Source organism: Triplophysa rosa, linkage group LG4 (assembly GCF_024868665.1).
Source record: "Triplophysa rosa linkage group LG4, Trosa_1v2, whole genome shotgun sequence".
In the NCBI taxonomy this organism is placed as follows: Eukaryota; Metazoa; Chordata; class Actinopteri; order Cypriniformes; family Nemacheilidae; genus Triplophysa; species Triplophysa rosa.
Window position 1 is genome coordinate 11,755,839 of NC_079893.1, and position 22,669 is coordinate 11,778,507.

At 35.2% G+C, this 22,669-nt stretch overlaps 2 protein-coding genes across 3 annotated transcripts; one reads left to right on the forward strand and one right to left on the reverse strand.

Moving 5' to 3' along the window:
- The first annotated feature begins 191 nt into the window (after positions 1-191).
- Positions 192-15,536, forward strand: gtf2e2 (general transcription factor IIE, polypeptide 2, beta). Of its 2 annotated transcripts, XM_057331315.1 has the most exons (8): positions 192-359; positions 1,255-1,415; positions 7,779-7,870; positions 10,352-10,459; positions 10,852-11,034; positions 11,313-11,406; positions 12,629-12,744; positions 12,872-15,536. In XM_057331315.1, exons 2-8 carry the CDS (start codon positions 1,256-1,258, stop codon positions 12,989-12,991), a joined length of 873 nt encoding a protein of 290 aa, XP_057187298.1. In that variant the 5' UTR covers positions 192-359; position 1,255; the 3' UTR covers positions 12,992-15,536. The 2 variants fall into 2 exon arrangements, with proteins under 2 accessions (XP_057187298.1, XP_057187297.1); XM_057331314.1 differs by lacking the exon at positions 192-359 and having other exon boundaries at positions 1,033-1,415.
- Positions 2,877-6,943, reverse strand: smim18 (small integral membrane protein 18). Its single transcript, XM_057331318.1, has 2 exons — positions 6,816-6,943; positions 2,877-4,437 (listed from the first exon to the last, which is right to left on the reverse strand). Exon 2 carries the CDS (start codon positions 4,434-4,436, stop codon positions 4,224-4,226), a length of 213 nt encoding a protein of 70 aa, XP_057187301.1. The 5' UTR covers position 4,437; positions 6,816-6,943; the 3' UTR covers positions 2,877-4,223.
- Positions 15,537-22,669: the final 7,133 nt, after the last annotated feature.

Here is a 22,669-nt window from a genome sequence, read left to right on the forward strand (position 1 = left end):
ATGTTTGAATGGATAATCGCGTATATTTTATAAACCTATTCATTTTTGCAATGTAATGCCTAAACATATCTATACTAAGATCAATACATTATAAATTCGATTGCAGCAACACATGTAATGCAATATGTGTCCAACAGATGGCGCATGACGTCACTGCGAACTGCAATTACAACCAAAGAAGAAGAGCTTCGCGTTTCCGCCGGAGATGAATGTGTTATTTGGGATCAGAAGTATCGACTGGCAAGTTTTCGTTGAGTGAAATCGTACAGTTGACAACGCTTGATAACCGAAAATAATATTTAAGTTTTAACTCTTCTGTTCACTGGTTGTCTCTGGAAGAGACACAGTAAAATATTCAGGTAACGGCGAATATCTCTTTCATTAGTGTGTGCATGTGTTGATGTAAAATAACGATAATCTAACGTTAAGTCTCTTTAAGGCTCTAGACATTCTTTATTAGATGTGATTAAGTTACTAAATGTGAGTTATAGTAAAATGTTCTGTATCGTTTAGTTCGAACATGAGGGGTTAACTACTGGTTAATCTTACTATCAAATCAGTAACGTTAGTTTGTATATTAATCTGCACCTAGGCTGAATGTTTTCTCTCCTGTGCTTGTGATTAGTAATATTAGATATGAGTGTTCCCACAGTCCACAGACATCTCTGCGTGACATCTTATAAATCTTTCGATCTAAAGACTTGTGTTTAGGGGTGGACCGAAGTCTGTCTTCCGGTTTTGGGGGGGTAGAAAAAGGCCATAATCTTAGACGAAACTAGAAACAGAACATGCACGACTGCTTTATTCTAAACAGTGTAATTACATTTTATTCAAGCGATTTTAAAAATGGGTGGAGCTTAGAAGATGCGCTAAGTAAAGATAATTAGTCATTTTAACTATTTTAAACATTTATAGCATAATAAATCAAAAGTAATAATTAACAAAGAACATGCCTGCACAAGCTTTTAAATGTTATATAATTTCAACAGACCTGAATTAGTCAAATTGTATGACAGTACACTGGTTTATGGTATATACAGTATTTTTATTCATGGTTAAGGAAGTGCACAAGTTCCCAGTTATAACATGCACTGATCATGCCTATAAACATCACATAAATTTTGTTTATTTGTAGAAAAATTCTGGCTTCTTGCTTTGTGAATTGCTGTTTTCATAATGGCCAAATCAATAATTATAAAACTAAAAAAAAAGTATTGGTTTAAATATGCATGTATATGTGGTGTATGTGTGTAGAATGGATCCGGCTCTACTGCGAGAGCGTGAGCTCTTTAAAAGGAGGGCGCTTTCCAATCCTGCAGTAGAGAAGAGACAAGCACCCTCAGAAGCCTCTGGCTCATCCAAGAAAAAGAAAAGTAAACCAGATAGAGAGACATCATCCTCCAAAAACAGCACAGGTCAGAAATTTCTGTGTGATGTCAGTGAATGTTTAAAGCTTGTCTAGCTAGCTACATTGAAAAGCTGTCTGCACTGAGAGAACGACAGGGATCACCAGCAGTAAGCGTGTGAAGTATTTTCAACTATCAGCGTATCAACTTGCAGTGGCAAATAATCATATTTTCATATCTGTAAACACTTCCTGTTGAGAACCACACTGTTAAAAATAACCCATATTTTTTTAGAGTGCTTAAACAATACTAGACATGGCAACTATGAGGACATTGAAGATCCTTCTGAGGTTGTGGATAATGTTTTCTCTTTTTGGAGTTTCACCATTCAATAGAATTACAAAGTTAGGAAGAGTCCTGACTCCTGTTGTGTTCAGTTAAGGAAAGAAAGTCATATACACCTAAGATGACACGAGGGTAGGGGTGAAACGATACACTCAGCTCACGATTAGGTACATATCTCGATGCTGGGTTCACGGTACGATACACATCTCGATGAAATTCAAATAACATTTATTTTCAAAATATTAACAATTTCAGTAACTTATTTTGTTGCACATACAACTTAATAAAGAATTTTAACATTTTAAGGCTTAACTGAAATTAGAATTAAGATCAGTGTCAATTTTGACAGCAAATTTTGATTTAGTTTTAGTCAGTCTTTTGACTAAATTGCAATTTAGTTTTAGTCTATTTTTAGTCGACGAAGTCTACATTATATTAGTCTACCAAAATCTATTTGGATTAACTCATTTAATTGGTGTAATTAAATGTTCCATACAAAGATTTAACTGTTTCGACATAATTGACTTTACCTTGTAATTAAATTAAACCAGGTCATTACCTTTATTTTTCAGAAAAGTTGATTAACTACTGGATATGCATTGTTGTAACACAGAGAATATTAGACCATGAACGACATGTAGCAGTTCATTCAGTCTCATTTTGACTCAATTGACTCATTCATTCAGTGAAGGGCGTGTTCATTCAGTACATTCAACCAATGAAACGCTCTGACAGAGCTCACACTCAAGCGCTATTGGCTCGTGTCTCTTTGAAGCTGCGCTGTCTTTGCTTGAGACAGTAATGAATGAGAAAAATCTTTCAAAATATGGAAGCATATTGGTTGCTATATTCAATTTGAAATGCAATACGCGAAATAGCAATGCAGTTTGTAAAATGACAATGCAATTGTGTATTTAAATATACATTTTAAATAACATATGTGCAACATTAAGTGCAAAATGAAAATAAAAATTCAATTATATCAATTACATTTGTCAGTTCCTACACAAGTTTTAATATGTTATTTAAATGGATATTCTTAACGCTCTTTATGTTGCAAAATTAAAATTGAATTTTTATTTTCATTTTGCACTTAATGTTGCACATAATATTTAAAATGTATATTTAAATACACAATTGCATTGTCATTTTACAAACTGCATTGCCATTTTGAATATTGCATTTCAAATTGAATATTGCAACCAATATGCTTCCATATCAAAAAGACATATTACATAAACTGTATTACATTTCTTCAATCCTGCAAATCACATGCTTGTTTTTTAGCATGTCATTCGATCTTTTAATATACAGTACGACTCACTTCATCGCTTCTCTGATCGGAACAGTGCTGGTTTCTTTTGGCTTACTTTATGTTGCATATCACGTTATGCAGCAGCTCACGTTAGCGGATAAATTAACATTGGCATTTAAAAACGTTTGTGCTGCCTTTGTAATGAGTTTTGGGGTGACTCGCCTGCAGTCAGGCTTCAAGTTTGCTGTGTTTGAACGGCGATTGTGAAGGAAAAAAGTAAACCACTTGGAGACACAGATTGTGCTTCTCTCTCTACCGCATATGTGAGATAAGCACACGTGACGCGCTGGCGCAGAGTAGGCCGCGTCTTGACCGCTGAACGAATAGAATTAAACATATCGTAAAATATCCCCATCTCTCTACGATGCGCATCGTAACATTTTTGCATCGCGAAATATCGTAATACGAAGTATTGTTACACCCCTACACGAGGGTGAGTAAATTACAGTCTAATGTCATTTTCCAGAGAAGTGTTTGTTTAAAACTTGTTAGCAAAGATGTATAGTGATGCTGAACACATTGACTGTAGTGAGGGTGCAGAAAAGTTTGATTCCTCATATAATGAGATCTCAGATCTTGATTCTAATGGAAACCACACCTCATTGTGCTTGTTTGATTTTTGTCATATAATTTTAAATACACATTTTAAGGCATTTACAAAGATGCATCAATTGGCCGTCAGTGTGCTTGAAGATATATAACAGTTTTTACCACATTTGAACTTGCCTAACAGTGATTATAAACATACATATACAAATTCTCTTTACCCTAACCACAGGGTGTGAATATTTGAATCATATGGAGTTGAATCATATATGTAGCTTATGAATTCCACAATACTGACATGTAAACTGTTTGTCATCCCACACAAAGGGAATTTTTCATGGAAACACATCAATTTAACAGTGTTATATAGTCATCACACAATATTACTGGAATACTGAATGCAGATCATATATAGAGGACACATTGACATGCACAGAAACACACAAGCAAGTTCCTCCCTTTTTTTGAATAAAATCTTATATTTACAGATCGGTTCCATCTATTGCTGTCGGATCGTGTTGGGGTGGATTGCTTTTATACATGTGCAGTGCGTTTTTAAAGGAAATTAGATTAGGCAAAGAGCCCTGTCCAAATCTGCTATTTTTCGACCAATTTACTTCTGCGGTTCCTATGGTAACAGTTACCTATGGTAACTGTCACCGTGGTTACAGCTAAACCACCTCTTCTGGCCGGCGTCGCAGATCACGGACTGTTTTGGTCTTGCTGAAGCATCCGCAGTCCAGAAGTTCATAGAGGAACGCCAGCGTGGCGAGGGAGAGGATGGTGAGGATGAAGAGAAGTATGATGATGAAGCAGGCAATGTTCCAGCCATCATGGAAGGGATAGATTTGCTGGATCATAGCAGAACTGCTGGACATGTTCATACTGCAGAGAGACAGATAAACACAGTTAATCATTAACGAGAAATAAGGATGGGTGGTAGAACAGAGGGAGGATTATAAGTGGAATAGAGTGGACAAAAATGGAGATGAAGAGCCAATGACAGCGAAAATGTTAAATATTTCAAAAACTAAATAAATTCTTTACATGTAGATACGGTTAGAAAGATAGTATGCAAGTTTATTACATTAAAAACACAAATAAACTGCTGTCACAGCTGCCTCACATTCATTCACACATTTCCTGTAAACAAAAGTGGAAAGTGGAAAGTCACAAACATAGGGCACTATGATTTCCATGATGTGGAAGACATTCGGAATCGCTGAATCTCGGCTGAAATACAATATTTGTGGTATTTATTAAATGCATTACAAATCTTCGGCAAATGAAATGAGTGAAAACATTTTCCTGTTCGTGCAGTGGGGTTAAGTAGGTGTGTAAAAGATCCGTAGGAAGCAACTCTATGTTGTAGTTTACTAATATTTTAGTTAATTATGTTGTCGCAGTTTATTTTTCAATAACAAGTAGTTGGCTGTACACTATCCTGCTTATTACGGCTACTTGCCTCATGAGTAAATTATTGGTTATGAATATGAAGTATTAATGGTATTGATTGTTTCCTTTAGGTTTTAAGGCGAGACACAAAGTTCAAATGAGACAAACTGTCATTTTTAAATATACATTTGTGAATATACAGTAATCTCATATATGGTATTAATTAGGCATATTAATATTAATCTGTATGTGTGCTGGTCAAGATGGTTCACAGTAGCTGTATTATTATATGAGTGGTTGTTATTGGGGAATATCATACCTTGGCATGTCACGACTAGCCAATCAGTATCAATTATTCCAGAATGCTATGTAATAAAATGGGGTAAAGAAAATCATATGTAGCATGGTGTGAACACTAGTGTATTAATAATTGTGTGTGTAATTGTATGGTGTACAAGGATGTTTACAAATGTGTCCTTGTAAGCCAAATGGCCTAAAAACATACTAAATAGTTGTTTTCAAAAATAAAAAAACGCAAAGGTTTTCTGTGATGGCTAGGGTTAGGGAATAGAATATACAGTTTGTACAGTATACAAATCATTCTGTCTGTGGAGAGTCCTCGTAAACCATGTGTGTCTGTGTGTGTAATTGTAAACTTTTTTAAATGTTATTGTTAAATTGTATACTATTATAGATTACTGTAATATATGCTAATTATTAGAACAGAATCCAGAAAACTAAAACAAGAAACAAAGAATCCTAAAACAAATGTAAATAGAAAAAAATGAATTTGATCAACAGAACAGAATTTGTGAAAAAATAGAACTTCGTAGGGCCTTACAAACATATATGCTATATTTACTGGTTTATGATTCTGAAAAAAGGATCCTAATCTAAATTCTGTATAGGTCAAAAAGTATGTCAATTCACATTCATAGGAGAACTGAATTGAGTTGGAACAGTTGACCTATTTTGGTTCAGTTGACATTGCGTGTAGAAACTGAAGAAGTCATGTTGAATTATGCAGCTACAACATTTTTCAAACAATTTGATGTAAATGGTGTTTCAAAGACATTTGTCTTTTTTGCATCCTGTGTTTCCACTGTTGCTAACGTTAATGTAGCGTAACCTGAGCCATGCTAATGCGTATCTAACTCGTATCTGATATCACACACATGCGCTTCAGCAGGAATACACCTTCACTTTCAAATCCTACCATGACTATAAGAGAAAGTCCCTCCATCTGCACAGATACTCGAACGTCACGTCTTTCTGAACAGAATTTTACTAAAAAAAAGCTTGTTTCAGATGTCTTGTCCTGTGGCCTTAATTTAACTCTTAACCCCTTCACCACCCCCTACAGAAATAAACATGTACACCAGACAGATGGCTGCCCCCCCCCTCCCCCGTAGTCTCCAGGGACTTCTGCTCCATACATACAACATCATTTAGTACTGTATTATCGTTTCTTTTCCAAGCAATGGAAAGAGCATTAAATCTGGATCATATCTTGTTAGGTATCGGATACACAAACGCGGTATGATGCTCTCCGGTGTAATGTTCTAGAATCACAGAGTCAGCTTTAAATGTCTGAATCCTGCAATCTGTGTGTGCACATGCAATTCTGACCCAGATTTGATGCTTTGGAAGATGCGTATCATAACATAAGCATGCAATGTACAGTATACTGTATATATTTTTAGCATGCATGTATGATGCATCTTACGTCTTCAGATATATTTAGACAATTAAGAAATGAATGAAAGTATTTTCAAAACTAAAATGGTTTCATCCTCAGTCTCCGTGCTTGTGTTTCTTTGTGTATTAGTTCCATTCCGTGTAATTTAGGATAGAAAAGCAGGACATACCTGAGTATCTGGGATGCAGGTTGATGCAGCAGCCACCCTCTCTTTTATCTTCCCTTGCTTTTCGCTTCTCTGTGTTGTCTTTCTCATTGCCGCTCGCTCTCCCTCTCTCTCTTTGCCCCACCTTATCTGTAAGCGTGGGTTGCACTGGCCATTTTAGGTCTCAGTTTCGATGCCATTGGCTGTCTGTCCTGTCTGTCAACAAAACAGCCATCCATCCTCCCGGAATGCATCAGCTCTCAGCATTAGGCCCCGCCCACTCTGTGAATCATTCATGAGTCAGTGCCAAGATGCGGCTGAGAATGGCTGAGCTCCAGTTGCCAGGGGTTGAGAACAGGGTGTGGAGGAGAAGGGATGCTAGAGCTGCAGAGCAGAGAGATTCGTTTTTGAGTGTTAGGGATGGAGTGAACAAGTGTGAAAATGCAACGAGCCCTGAAAATCTGAACACAGGATATTATGTCATCGTTCCATTTACATCAGTACAAAAACAATACATATAAGACAACCTTACAACCTTTAGAGTTTGCTATTCACTATTTCTTAACATAAACTTATATTTTGACCTAAGCATTGCAGTTAATAAAAACGATTGAATTGCTATATTTGTCTTTTTTGATATGTGCAATAGCCTATATGGCAATGGTTTTGAATTAATAAAAAAAAGTCGATACAGTGGTGCATCTCTAATGTTTTTAATCTTATTTTGCAAAGAAGCAAGTTAAATCTATAATCTATGTATTTTGCATTAAAGTAAGCATGTGTATTGTCAGATGGGTTATAGTGCATTAAATAACTAGATTTCTCCACCAGCACCATATTTTTGTTCCTTTGTGATTTAATTTTGGAAGGAAAGTGTATGCTGAGAGCAGAGAGATCTGTTAAAGCTGTGGCAGAACTTTGTGTTTAAGTTCTCACATTGCCTTTATCCTCTTCATCTTACTTATCCTGTTTCATTTTTGTTGTCAGATCCCAGCAATGGCTCCTTCAATCTCAAAGCTTTGTCTGGAAGTTCAGGATACAAGTTTGGTGTTCTGGCCCGAATCGTCAACTACATGAAGGTAATATATAAATACAAACTTTCCTACTTGTAATCTAACAGGGAAAATGCTGTATGAACACAAATACAGACATACACATTAGAGCTGCACGATTCTGGATAAATTGAGAATCACAATTCTTTTCTTTCAAATTGAGATTGCGATTCTTTTACGATTCTGAATGATGACTAAAAGTAATACATCATTTACTAGAGGTTCTGACAAAAAGAAAAATCGGGTATGTAATATGTAGGACTTTTCTTCATAATTATGACATGGTTAACCTACAGTAACTATAGTGAGAATTTTTTTACAACAAATACCATAAGTAAACTAAAGTTTTTTTTTCTTTAGTTTAAATGCAAAAGTTTAACTTCCTAAAAAGTATTAATGCATTGAATTAACTTGTATATGAAATATTTATACTGTAAAACAAATTCATAAGGTGACACTTGCAATTAAAGGTGTTTAGAAAGATTTATCAATTTGCCTGACATCTACAGACTGCGTGAAGGTGTCTTTAAAGAAAGTCACTACTGATAAACATAACGCAGTATTATCTCCTGTTAACAGTTTAAAATAACCTGAAAACATGAAGGCGTGCTCTCCCGTACAGGGTTTAAGCTAGTCCTAGACTAAAATAAATGTTAGAGCTGTCTAAACGGAAAACAGCTTGCAGAGGTCGCATCTTAAAATAAACCAGTGCCCTTGTTTTGTCTCAAAATGCACATCAGTGATGTTTTTTGTAAGGCATGATTGTAAAAGCTGCTTAAATGTGCTAATTTAACTAAGGCCTAGTCCTGGCTTGACCTCATCCCTGTCCGGGAAACCGCCCCGAAATGCTGGGCAATAGAGCGCAGCTTCTTTATTAGCGATAAGCGCCACACACTCTCGTGACGTGTTTTACCGTAATGACGGATATAACCGCGAACTCAGATTTGTCCGCCCTACAAACTGCAATCGTTAGTTTCATTTGAAAACCTGTCTAGTTAAGATGTGAAGCATAATAAATAAAGCAATGTAACACAATCCTGAAAGACAACCATAAGAGCAGTTTTGTTGTTAGGCTGTATTTACTTTATATGTTGGTCTGTTATTTAGTGTGAGATTAATTTGGGCAGAGTGAGAGCTTAAACGCGTCTCATACGTGTGAGTTGGCAACTCTCTGCTTTAATCCCAGTAACGTTACTTCTGTGATCATTTGACACAGAAATACTGATAGTGTGTGGTTGAAAAGACTGATTGTGACGTCGTTCCATAACTAATGATGATAATTCTTTCTCTGCTTCTGCGGCAGCACCAGCACACATTGAAGCGTTATGATTTTAGTCGGAGGTAATAGACACGAGAACCGTTGATTTTCATTAATGTGTGCGTGTGTGCGTTAATTGAGATCGCGATCTTTTAACGGTTAACCGTGCAGCTCTAATACACATTACAGATTCAATGTAAATGGCTTACATGAGTTTGCCAGTATGATCAGATATTTTAAAAGAATAGTTTACCCTAAAATCTACATCCTGTCATCAATTATTCACCTCATGTTATGTCAAACCTGTATTTGACTTTTTCTTCTGTGGAACACAAAATAAGATATTTTGAGAAATGTCTCAGTGGTCCTTATATGAAAGTCAATGGGGCCAGTGTTGTTTGGTTACCAACATTTTTCAAAATATCTTCTTTTGTGTTCTTCAGAAGAATGAAGGTCATAGAGGTTTGAAATGACATGGGGATGAGTATAGGATGACAGAATATTCATTTTGGGGTGAAGTATTCCTTTGATGTTCTGTGTCTAAACCGAAAAGAGTCTGAAAATAGGAATATGCTTGAAATTATTCTGGTGAATTTTTTTGGTGCAATATGTAAAAAAAGAGAAATCATACTGAAAACTTGCATAATCTTGCCTGAAAATGTGAATTATCTTTAAACTTTAAACCAATTTCAGAATATGTTACATGAAACAAGCACCGTGCACAAGAAATGCGGAGAGCTGAATTGGATCTTGTGTAAATAATTATGCCATTGATTTATGCCATCAGTGTATTCATTTCAAATCTCATTGGCTCTTGTCTGTCTCCAGACTAGTTGTCATATGATTTTTCGGCGTGAGTCACACATAAACCAGTGCTCATGCTCAATATGTCCAAAATGATCACTTTCAGAATTTACATTTGGATGCGTCACAAGTAACTCAAAAGTTTGCCTCTTTCTTGGTCTCCAGCAATTTCTTTATCCTTGAGAAACCTTGTGCGTTTCACAGTCGAGTTGTGTAACGTGACGCTAATGTGACTAATACGCATTATTAAAGTCATTTTACTACTGGTTTTCACAGGCATTGTGTCAGGTTTTTTTGTCAGGTCTGGCGGTTCCCCACAGTGAAATGATGCTCTCTGTAACATGACCGTAATTAAAGCCTGTCAGACTGTAATCCACAGATGTAAATGTAGCTGTGACACATTTAAACTGTTTTTACGTATCTGTCTCTTTATTTCTCTCTCTCAGACGCGGCACCAGAGAGGTGATACTCATCATCTGACTCTAGAGGAAATTCTGGACGAAACCAAACTGCTGGACATTGGCATGAAGCAGAAACAGTGGCTTATGAGTGAGGTGTGTGGGGGCTTGAGAGAGAGATGTCTGTGCTCTTTTGTCAGTTAAGGGAACATAAAAAGTTACAAAAACTTAGCATTTACGAAGGTTTGTTGACACACCGCTAGCTTCATTTTGGATTAAAGTGTCTGCTAAATGAATAAATGTAAATGTAGAATGCATTGTGGCTCTGCCTTCTTTTGGTCAGTGTTGATCGAGGTCCATTCCTGTAGTAGCATTTGGGGCTGGCCTGACGGCAGAATTTGCAAACATAAGCTTCAACTTTAGTTGGTATATCTTGGTTAAATTGCTCTGTTGGTGCAAAAATTCCACGGAAATTACATATCTAACCCAGAATATTTCTAGAGCTGCACTCCAGAAAAACAAACAATCTAATCCCTCCTTCCCTCCAGGCATTAGCAAGCAATCCTAAAATAGACGTACGGGACGGGAAATATGCCTATAAACCCAAATATCATCTGAAGGATAAGAAAGCTTTGCTAAGACTGCTGGACAAGCATGATCAACTGGGACTAGGAGGAGTATTACTCGATGATGTTGAAGAGGGTCTGCCTAATGCAGCCAAGGCTATTAAGGTAACACCTTATTATTTTGTCAACCAAAACTACAGTTCATAAAACATCTTAAATATTCCCTATACGCCGTGAGCTATCTGGAGCGCATACTTGAGATAGCATTAAAGATTTTACTTTTTGCACCTTTTTTAAATATAATTTGTAATCCACATCTGCTATCTTAATCCGACCTGTTATTTGTCATTATTTTGTAGTTTATGTGCAATTGTAATAATAATGAATAAAGAAGAAACTAAGCTTTGGTTTTATGTGTTTTATTTTGGTTTTATTGTGTTCAGGCTCTTGATGATCAGATTATATTTGTGACCAGACCGGACAAGAAGAAAATCCTGTTCTACAATGACAAACACTGTCAGTTTACTGTTGATGAAGGTGTGTGATAAGCATTATGGTTATCGGCCCAGATATCCTAATTTGGCATAACGGGATGGTACACCCAAATATGAAAATTATGTTATCATTTACTCACCCTCAGGTTGTTCCAAATTTGTATAAATTTCTTTGTTCTGTAAATGATAACAGAATTTTAATTTTGGGGTGAACTATCCCTTTAATGCAGATTCACAAATCAATTGGTTTGATTCATCTGGGAATATATTAGTTGCAATAATTTGTTAATGTATGTTGACAGTTGTGACTACAGAAGTTAAATATAATTAATAGTGATTCGTATGTGAACATTACAGCATTCTCTTACTATTAACTAGACAGTCCTTCATAGTTCAACCAAAAATAAAAATTGTCTTCATTCACACCCTCAGGTTGTTCAAAATCTGTATAGGACTTTTTCTTCTGTGCAACACAAGAGAAGATATTTTGAGAAGTGTGGTTTTGTGTCCATACATCGAATGTCAATGGGGCCAATGTTGTTTGGTTACCAACATTCTTCAGAATATTTTCTTTTATCTTCTGCAGAAGAAAGTCATACAGGTTTAGAATGACATACAGGTGAGTAAATGATCAAAGAAAGGTGAAGGCTTCCAATATTCGTGTCTTCGGGTTTTTTGTAAGAATGAAAAATGAGCATTTTTATTTTTTAACAGAATAGGTTTGATATTGAGCATATCGGTTTAACATAACATATCAAAATATTTCTCAAAACAGTGTTATCCTCAGTGTTAGAGGCCTAAAAATCCGGAAGGATGGATGATTCTACAGAGCATGGATGCTTAGACAATGTCTCCTCTTGGCTTTTCTCATTGGAAACAGTCAGTAAAATCAGTAAAGCCTGGAAAAAAACGGCCTGGAAAAAATGTCTAGCACAGTTTATTTTAATTAAGGAGCATAAACATTCATGGAACTTAGAAGGGATGCAATGAGTGATCAGTGCAAGTGTGTTCCAAGGATCTGTCACTGACTCGCTGACATCTGCAGGAAAGGAGGCGTGCCGCAGATAATGCTTAGAGGAAATGTTGATTTATCCATTTAAAAGATTAGACATGACATTGTAGAAATTAAACAGTTGAGTTAGAGGAAATATTTGATGATGATGCTGCTAACTTGTCATGTTTAATTCCCAAAGAAAAGAAAAGAAAATCCTGAACACTGTTTAGGATTAAAGCCAAATGCTTAAGTGTAAATCATTTAATTCCAGAGTTTCAGAAGCTGTGGCGCAGTGTCCCTGTGGATTCCATAGATGAGGAAAAGATCGAAGAGTACCTGAAGAGACAGGGCATATCATCCATGCAGGAGACCGGGCCAAAGAAAATGGTGCGTATCTCTCCAACGCTTACAATTCAACATTTTCACACAAACACGCTCACCAGATTGTTCATGCATATTTGTGTGTGGGACCGGTTGCCGTGAGACTGATGCAATTTGCGATTGGTTGTTACAGACGCCCATTCAGAAGAGGAAGAAACCAGGAACACAGAGAAAGAGACGGTTCAAGACTCACAACGATCACCTTAATGGAGTGCTGGAGGATTATTCTGAGGGTGTTCCCAGCAAAAAATGAAATACCCCAACTGTAAAAGCTCAGAGACAAGATCGATGTCTGTGTGATGTTTGTATATCTGAACTATTGTCTTTTTGCCAAAACAACACAGACATGCAAACACACACACACACACACACACACACTTCAGAACTGTATGTAAACAGGCTGTAAATATTTTCTTTTCACTCTTATAATATTTTACTTATTTTGCTAGTGCTTTGGAAAATGAAATACAAAAGTTTCTTTTTGTTAGATTCAAAGATTAAACAAGAGAAATCAAACCACATCAATTGTATCTTAAGTTACATTACATTAACATTTCTTTTAACCTTTATGTAGCAAGAAAACGTGTTGAAAGGACAACTTTTAAAAGCACTGTAAAATTATGGTAAAAAAGGCCAAGAAAAGAGAAAAGGTTTTAAAAAATCTCTTAAAATGACCAAGTGTCTCAAGAATTTTCTAGATTGAATTTTTTAAGAAAATGATATTCAGATTACATGCAAAATGTCAGTTTTGCATTATCAAAGTACAATTGTACACAAAAACAGTGGTTTCACTATACAGACAGAAAAAATGGTTTCAAGCGAACAAGACCCTCTTCATCAGAAAACCTTGTTGCTAGGCACCTCTTGTCATGCACATATGCGAGTGGGTTGCTGCGGCTCGTGTCTTCATCATATGCTTCCTAATGATGGTTTGGATAGCACATGACAGCTCTGCAAGGGTTCTTCTTTCCATCAAATTGATAACGTGCTTGTAGGCTGAAAGGTTTCGCATAATAAAACGTCTTCATTTTTAAGGCCCTTTTCAGAAATGTTTGATTCTGTGCTGCGTGGGAAAATGTAATTACATTGCAGCCTGGTATTTTGTCTCGAAATGTTTTTCCTCTCAAAACTCAGCCTTGGAGAAAATGCTTTGAAGGATAATTTCTCTAATAACTCATCTGTTAAAAGCTGACCTTCTCATGTTCTCATTTAAAATTTTCAAGTGAAATATTTCTTTATGGAATGTTTTTTTTTTTTGCTGGGACTTTTTCAATGTGATGAAATCTTAAGAGTGAAAGTGCACAATTCATAATACTACTGAATGTATATTGGATTCCTGTGTTAAAAAAAATAAATGTGTTTACCAAAAAGGACATTAACATGCCTAAAATGAATGCGTATGTAAAGCTGGTTGCTTCTTGATCCCTTGTGGGGTTTTATTTGGAGTCTTCCTTATGGATCGGGTCTTGAAAATGAATAAATCAGTAGTAGTTATGTTTCCCCATCTGTTAGAACCTGGAGACCTTCCTTGTGTGCTGCATTTGTGCTTATTCAAAGATTAATGCGTACAGACGTTTACATATCCAAATAGGCTGAAATTCCAATAATATTCTAAATAAGAAACAGCCATAATATATGTTTTTTTGTGTTGCATATAACAACCTTTTGTGTAACATTACTATTCACCTTTTCTACATTACTAAGTTAAGGAAACACTCTCCGAGCAAATTTAGGAGATATCCAAGACACTGCTCGTCTGTAGCCATTCACCACTGCTAGTATGTTTTTGTTGTAAAATAGTCTAAAAGGAAGGAAGGAAGGATGACCCTCTTTTTTTTATTGCGAGGCAGATTACAATACACTGATCTGGCCTGTGTGCAGTGCTGGCACGCAATGTTTATTTCCCTGGATAGAATTTCCATCTATTTTAATGTCCTTAGAATAGATTTCATTGTTGATCTTCCCCAACTTGTGTGTAATTCATCTCATTACCATTTGTTTTTGAAAGGAAGTCTTTGGTCCACTGAGTCAATCCTCCATAATGTGATGGCCAGAAAACAGCACAAAGTGTTTTAATACAAAAGTAATAGTTTAAATTCACTTTGGACACTGCTTTTTGTTTAAGGGTGATGGGTTCCATAATTGCCTTTATAGGGGACCCCTATTAAACCAATTTTACTTTTTTATTAGATTACGAAGGGAATGTTACAATACCCAATGACGTGACCTATACAAACAACGCATTTCACAGTTATGTTATAGGGTCCACGTTTGTATCACTGGAGGAATTTGGTAGCAAGAAAACCGGGGAAAACCGAATTTCTACAGGGAAGAACTGTTATTTTACTGTTTATTTCTGGCACCCTATGCCAGAAATTTTTTTTTACAGTTCCTTTGAAGACAAAGGATGGGAGTCTATTTGTTTTTGCCGAGTAACATTTGTTGTTAAATAATTGATTTGTAATGTTCTGGCTCACTTAAGAAGATTGTGGGACATTCTTTTATTCTGGCAAATTTGAGTTTATTATTTGTCTGTTTCTCTCTCTCTTGTTATCTAGTTTATTGTGACACTAACTGTGTAGAGCGGAAACTTTCTGTGTGGTTTGCCATTTCACACTTCAAATTTTTTTACTTATGTTACTGCTGGTGAAATTTGTATTTTGGCAAGAACTTGTGTGTGCTTTTGCTGCACACCTGTGTAATAATTCTGTGGCCCAGATAAATGCTGATGCATATGGGTTTCATGCCTGTATCACATCCGTATCAAAATAATATGTAAGTAAAACTAAAAAAATAAAATGAACTTTAAAATATTGTCAGTGCTGTGTTTTATCATCATTAGACACCATGCCAACAATCCCACAGCTGATTAACCCAAAATACTGAGGGCACAAGGCCCCAGCACTGGTAATTACCACGGCTATGTTACCAGCAAAGCAATGTGCACGCACGCGCACACACACACACACACACACACACGCACACACGCACACAGCCAGTGGCTTTTCCTCATCTTATAACATAAAAATGTATGACTTTCTTCTGCAGTAAACACAAAAATATATATTTAGTATGTTCTATGATTTTTGTAAGGACAGAAAACAACTGAGACATTTCTCAAAATATCTTATTTTGTGTTCCACAGAAGAAAGAGTCATGTACACGTTTTGAACGACATGAGGGTGAATAAATGCTGACTGATTTTTGGAGTGAAACTGTTCCTTTAAGGAGTCTGTCTGTAATGACCTAATCACTGTAAATAATAAATGATTTATGGTGGGTGCTTTCTCATGCTGGACGATCATATACATACACATCATTTCAGAATGCAAGAATGACAGTTTGATTAATGGATTTATTTGATAGTGCTTTTATAATGATTGGAAGGTTATTTTGCAATAAAGCACCGCAGAATAAATGTGATTTGTGGATACTATTCGCTCATCTTTTTTTAGAGTTTTGTTTTCATTTTTTTAATTTATCCTCAAAAATGTCAGTACCAGCCAAAACAAAACAACACAACACAACACAACACAACACAACACAACACAACACAACACAACACAAGCTAAAACTCAACACAAGAGAATAAACAATATAGGGATACTGTAAAGTAACCATGGTTACCTTAGTAAGCATTTTTTATGTATTTCTTGTAAAAACAGTAACAACAAATGTAGGCCTCACCACTACAACAATAGTTTAACCATTTTAACGATGGTAGGCTATTTATTGTAAGACACATGGTAATCGGTCAAAAATACATTGACACTTGAATGGTTTGAATGGTTTCATGGCACACAGAAGCTCACACCAAGCAAATCTGTGTGTCTATGTGATTGACACTTTTTCAGGAAAAGAACAATATTATTACATGTATTGTGACTCCAGGTGTTTCCTCCCTTTACTTCACCTCGCTCCTATCAAAAACTCTACATTCTGATCCAGAAACGGTTGCGTATGTTCCTTCCTGTGGAAGAATACGCTGCCTGCTTCTCATAATGAACAAATAATTCATTTCATCCGATTATAGGAAATAGTGGAAATGTTATATGAGCTATTACATCCGGGTGATTGTTAAATGCCTCTAAATCGGGACTTGTTTAGCCGTATAGCGCAAAGGTCACATGATGTTACAATGTAATAATGATTCATTAACTCGTTGACATCAGAGAGCAACAAAGAACTTAAATATTAATTTCAATGTTTCATTAAACGTCAGCTTTTGAATACTAAACAAAACAATATCTACAAAATACAATACAATACATATAACCTATAAAATATGAGTTAACACAAACTGTACTGCAACACATATTGTGTCCACTTGGTGGCGGTGTTGCTGTGTTACTCTTTCAAAATTGCGTCTGATTTCTTGTGTGGTTTGGTAGAGACAAGATTGAGGTACATATAGGTTACCACCGGTCAATGATGGCAGTATCGTCCTAACAGAATTAACCTGTAGGGGTCAACTGGTTTCTGTCTGAATTTGCTCTTATCAGATCCAAGGCACCTGTTTTGTGTCTTTGGCTTATTTTACAAATTTTAGTGTCTTCTCATAAATCTCATAAATGGCCAATGCATGTTTTACTTTAAATCTTGAATGCAGTTTTTAATGGTGGTTTTGGATGATCGTATTGTACTAGTCACGTGTATACATAGCCTATACACAATAAAACATTCAAGTTTACTTTTATTTATTTATATTGTATTATGTCTATCTTTTGTTGTTGTATTGTAAATATGCTCTTTAAAAAGTGCTACAAAGGTTTTTCACAGCGATGCCATATAGAAGAACCATTTTTGGAGCCATTAAAGAGGTTTTCTTTTTAATAAAGGTTCTTTTAATGTTAAAGGTGCTGTATGAAACCTTGATTTTTAAGATTAAATCTGTGTGTTGTTTACCAGCAGCTGTAAAATAAATGATATTTTGCAAAAGTTGCAGGAAGCAGCACATTTGGCTTCTAATGTATCATTTATTAAAAACCTCCCAAACAGAAAACATTTATATGAAACTGTAAAGCTTAAAGCATATTTCTCAATATGACGGAATTGGCATGGCATGATTCATCCTATTTGTGTGTGATGGCAGGAGTCCGTGACTCTGTCTGATCCACAGCCATTACGGCGATCTCTTAGCAGCAGGAAGCCCACCCGTACACATGTGACCTTTCCGAAAAAGCTGCCACAAAGACAAATACTCAACCCACATCCGCCCTGCTGTGTTTATCTATGTGTCTTTTATTTCTTAACATACGGTTTAAGGCGTGCATGGGAGTCGATCTAAATCAAACAGCAGAATCTTTACATATATTCCAAAGATGCATTACACTTCTGTTGCCCAACATCATCTCTCTCTTTCTCTTTGAAATAGGAGAGCAGATGCCGTGGGAAAGCTACAGGGTCCTTACACACACACAAACAGGTGCAGCTGTTTGCTTATTGTTTTCCTTAAAGGACAAATGTTGTATGCCATTTTCTGTCGTACTGCATGCACCTCTCCTACCTTTTAGGAGCTATTGGGTGGGTGACAAACTCAATACACTTGACAACAGGACACACACACTGATGCTATAGCCACTCAAAGCTGTTGTCACCGAAATATCAGGAAACAGATGCTTGGGAGTAAAGAAAAAAATAAAATGGTTCTTTCACTGTATTATTACACATCTGTCAGGTGGATTTAAAAGAAATGACAATTTACTCTTTTAATGTTCCTGGTTTTATGGTGAAAAGAAAAACTTGTTTTTTTTTAATCAAAAGACTGATCATGACACATCTTTCATTTTCAGCTGACTCACCAGTTCCCCTTATTATTCAACCCCTCACCACCACCCATCTGGTGCTATTCTGGTAGGCAACGTTACGCCCACTATTCACAATCCAATCAATTCCTGAATGTAGGCTCTATCCTACATTTTCTCGCATTAAATATTCTAGTTGTTCACTAGGAAACACATTACATTTATTTATTCGGCAAACGCGTATACGTGCTGCAACTTATGGTGCATTTAAGCTTTGCATTTTATGTGCGTTCTATGGGTATCGAAACCATGACCTTTGCATTATTTGTAACTATTTTACGAGGTTGTAAATTTGTTTAAATTGACATTGTATGATTATTAGAAAAAAGCTATAGGGCAATTCCACCGTTGTGGATGTGACATTTTTAGTGAAAACTTGAAATATAAATTCTCAGAGAAGGTATTTATTACCAATATATTGAACAATCTGTTTATATTTTACTAAACCCTTGATGATAAAGTCCAGACATCAGTAAAATATCAGTCTAAACACAAGTTTATATTTTAAAAGAGGAAAACTTGTGTGTGACAAAAAAAGGTGCACGATTTTAAGAGACACACTTTGTAGGATTTCTGTGAATTAAAATGTACAAACCAGAATCAATAATACCCAACAAATTCAGAAGGAATGGCTCTTCATAGACCACAAAATAGTTACTTTATTTTCTTTCTCATGTGCCCATTTATGAGGAATATGGACCGTTATGGATGTGACAGTTCTGTTATGGATGTGACAATTCACTTACCTGACTATGGAAAAAAACATGCTTTAAAATCTTTGAGACTTCACATGGGTATTTAAACCACCAATTGCTGACATCTGACATATCAATATGGTGAAACCTTAGGTAAAAAATGATTTTTTTAACATAAGGTTGACATTTGCATGGAATTGCCAATATTGAAGCCCCTCCCCTAAACGTAGTGTCACTGGCTCGAAAGCAAAACAAATTGTAATTTGAATGCAAAAGATGTCTTACTATCAAACAAATATATAAAATATATACTGTATAGTTTGATTTTATGGTTAATCTTATGTTTGTAGTTGGTAAATATCATATCCATAATAATCCAAGTAAAAGAAATAATTTGAAACCTTGTTTGAAATTATGATCAATCATATTTGGATTATCTCCAATATGTTAATAGTAAAAATGTAAAGACACAATTGTATTTGCTAAAAAGCTTAATTTAATTGGATAATTTAAATATGCTATCTCTGGAATATTATCATGATGTTGTTTTTTCAGTAGTTGTTAATTATGTGTATCTTCAATTTATATGTCATTTAAAATGTAATCTTGATTTTCCCTTTTTAAGTTCTTTTTGTTTGTTTTTGTACTTGGATGTCTTGTTATAAATGTTTATGTTATGTTTGTTGTAGTGTCAATAAAAAAAAAAACTAAAACGTAAGATCATACGAATTCATAAAAGAGTTATGAATTCCTGTAAGTTTGTGTTGAGTTGGAAACGCACTTCAGGAAGAAAGATCTATCGTAACACCAATTTATGTTGATTTTAAGGCTTTGAATTGCAGACAATCTTTTCCCATTCTACGAACATTTGATATTTATGAATATTTACTTGATATTCTACTTTCAGAGCAACATAAATGACATTAATCCCAGCTAGAGTCGCCCCAGAGCGACTTTGTAAGTGCCTCACTCAAGGGCACAATAGAGATAAAGCTCCTTTAGTAATGCTCTAATTCACACATCCTTCTATATGGGATTAAACCTCTGATATCTCAGCTACTATCTCACAGCCTAAACCAGAAGGCTATACGCACCAGCCCACAACTAACCTACCCACTCACACACAGTTACATCTGTGACTCTTATACAGTGTACAGGTTTTTTTAATAAAACAAAGGGTTAACAGAATTAAAAGCGTCTTAGAGGAGTGACATGCACGAGAAGCTTGAGTGTGATGAGCTGCAAAAAGAAAATCTGCTTTTCACAAGCTGCCAACTGCAGAAACAGAAAACACAATCGTATACACACACGGGCTGCCAACTGTGATATGGAGACAAAATCGTCTCTCACACTGAGTTGTTTTTGCCTGTAGGCACATCAATACTTAAACACAACATGTTAATATCTCAATCTTTACACAAATAGACACTTTTAAAAAGCATTACCAAAAAAATATGTGCTCGTGCATGCACGCTTTTTAAGGTTGGCTCAGATGGTTACCTCTGACCTCTGGAAAGCTCTTCTGTCAAGTAGAAACCACTACAACAGGTTAATAAAATAATCACCATGGAAACCAGAAGCATATCAAACCTTTCTCTTGAGAAGAGGTTAATTCTTTATTTTTGAGAGGCTGAGCTCTGAGAACAAAGAAATTCCTCATGTTTGAGTATGTGTATGTGTATGAAATCACATGGGCGCATTGATTTGGATTCTGTTGTATATAGGAGATTGTGTGTGTTAACAAGTTTAGAGACATTTCTTTTGAACAGTAAATGAAAAAACATTGTTATAACTCTCTTCTTATTTGTGCCTTTGTGTTTAAATTCAAACAAAACATGTTTAACCTTGAAAATACTTTAACCAATTTCGTTCTTTCAACGACACACATTGTGACACATTCACACAGCTGAAGAGCTGCTGTGATAGAAAATGTTTTGAACTATGTCAATTATGAAAATGACTAACCTTTAACCATCAAATAGTTTTCACTCTCACGCTTGTCTTTGAGAGTTCACACATGGTGTGTTCAAATTAATCTTTTTCTGCGACATTTTAGATTCAAGACTTTTCCAGAAACAATTTTGTTTTTGGTTACCCATGATCATATCTAAGTTAGCTTCACAGAGCTGAATAATTCAATTAAATTGCATTCCAAAATAGGATAAAAAGCATGACAAATTGTATACGCCGATTTCTTGGGAACAACGTAATGATGTAAATATGAGCTGCCTACGTTAAAAGAGGAAAAAGTGAATTTAAATATCATTTTGCCAAATTACATTACAGGTTTGCCAGCATGCTTTTGTTTTAATTCATTCCGCTGACAAATTTCTTTCTTGCAAAACAAGTCCCTAATTACTACTAACTTAAATGTAAAAAGATGAAATGCCTTTCTATTCCATATTAAGTTTACTCATTAGTCACCATATCAAAGGTCTATATTCTATAGAAATTACTTGCATTTGTTCAAATTATAAGAATAACATGCTTCATTAGTTTGTATATGACCAAACATTGCTAATTTGGTGACTTTTATTCAAATAAGACCTAAAAAAAACATTATACAGCTGTAGCTAAAACAGAATACTATCAGGACCGAAACCAAAAAAATCTTTACATGGGCTATCAGTCAAATACAGAATTGATTTTAAAGTGCTTTTACTTGTTTATATATCACTCAATGGCCTATGACCAAAATACACTGAAACGCTTGCAGAATATAAACCCAACAGACCTCATAGATCTTTAGGTCAGCTTGAAACACACAGAGTTCATTGTAAACACAGCTAGGCAGTGTTAAGCTAATATGCCACCTGGTAGTTACACATAAGTCCAGACTTAAAACTTGTGTGTTTATATTTGCATTTTCTGACTGGGTGCTGGTGGTGCACTTTACTGTGCTGGTGCCGAAAAATAAATATAAAAAACTGTAATTTTACGTTAAACTGTGAAATCAATAAAATATACTGTTTCCGTTGAGTAAATGCAAGTAAAAAAATTAAGCAAATCTGAGTAACACAATCATATTAGAATTCACCAAAAATATGAAGTGTATATTAAAATATAATTTGTTTCTTAAATTTTTTTTCATTAACTAAACTTAAATAATATATATACACATTTATGAGAAATTAACTGTTGAATTTTAATGAATTTTTGAATATGTCAATAATCAGTTAAATGATTTTAAAATATTTGATTATGTTAATATACAGTAGCTGTATATTTTTGTGATTTTACACATTCAATTATTTTTAACACATTATTTTTAGGGTACGTCACAAATTATAATAATTTTATTTTCCTTATGTTTACATATTTTTTATTATTATGCGTTATTTCTTGTATTTATGTGTTTCCAAACTTTTATGTTCTTAACACATTTTAAATGAGGCTTTTTTAAGTCATTATTTCTTTTTTAACTAGGCCTAT

What these genes read in the sequence shown, in the direction of transcription:
- smim18 (XM_057331318.1), bottom strand. Translation starts at nt 4,436, where the DNA reads ATGAACATGTCCAGCAGTTCTGCTATGATCCAGCAAATCTATCCCTTC.
- gtf2e2 (XM_057331314.1), top strand. Translation starts at nt 1,226, where the DNA reads ATGCATGTATATGTGGTGTATGTGTGTAGAATGGATCCGGCTCTACTG. An exon ending in ATCCTCCAAAAACAGCACAG is followed by an intron (nt 1,416 to 7,778) that starts GTCAGAAATTTC and finishes TTTTGTTGTCAG; the next exon opens with ATCCCAGCAATGGCTCCTTC. An exon ending in TCAGTTTACTGTTGATGAAG is followed by an intron (nt 11,407 to 12,628) that starts GTGTGTGATAAG and finishes ATTTAATTCCAG; the next exon opens with AGTTTCAGAAGCTGTGGCGC.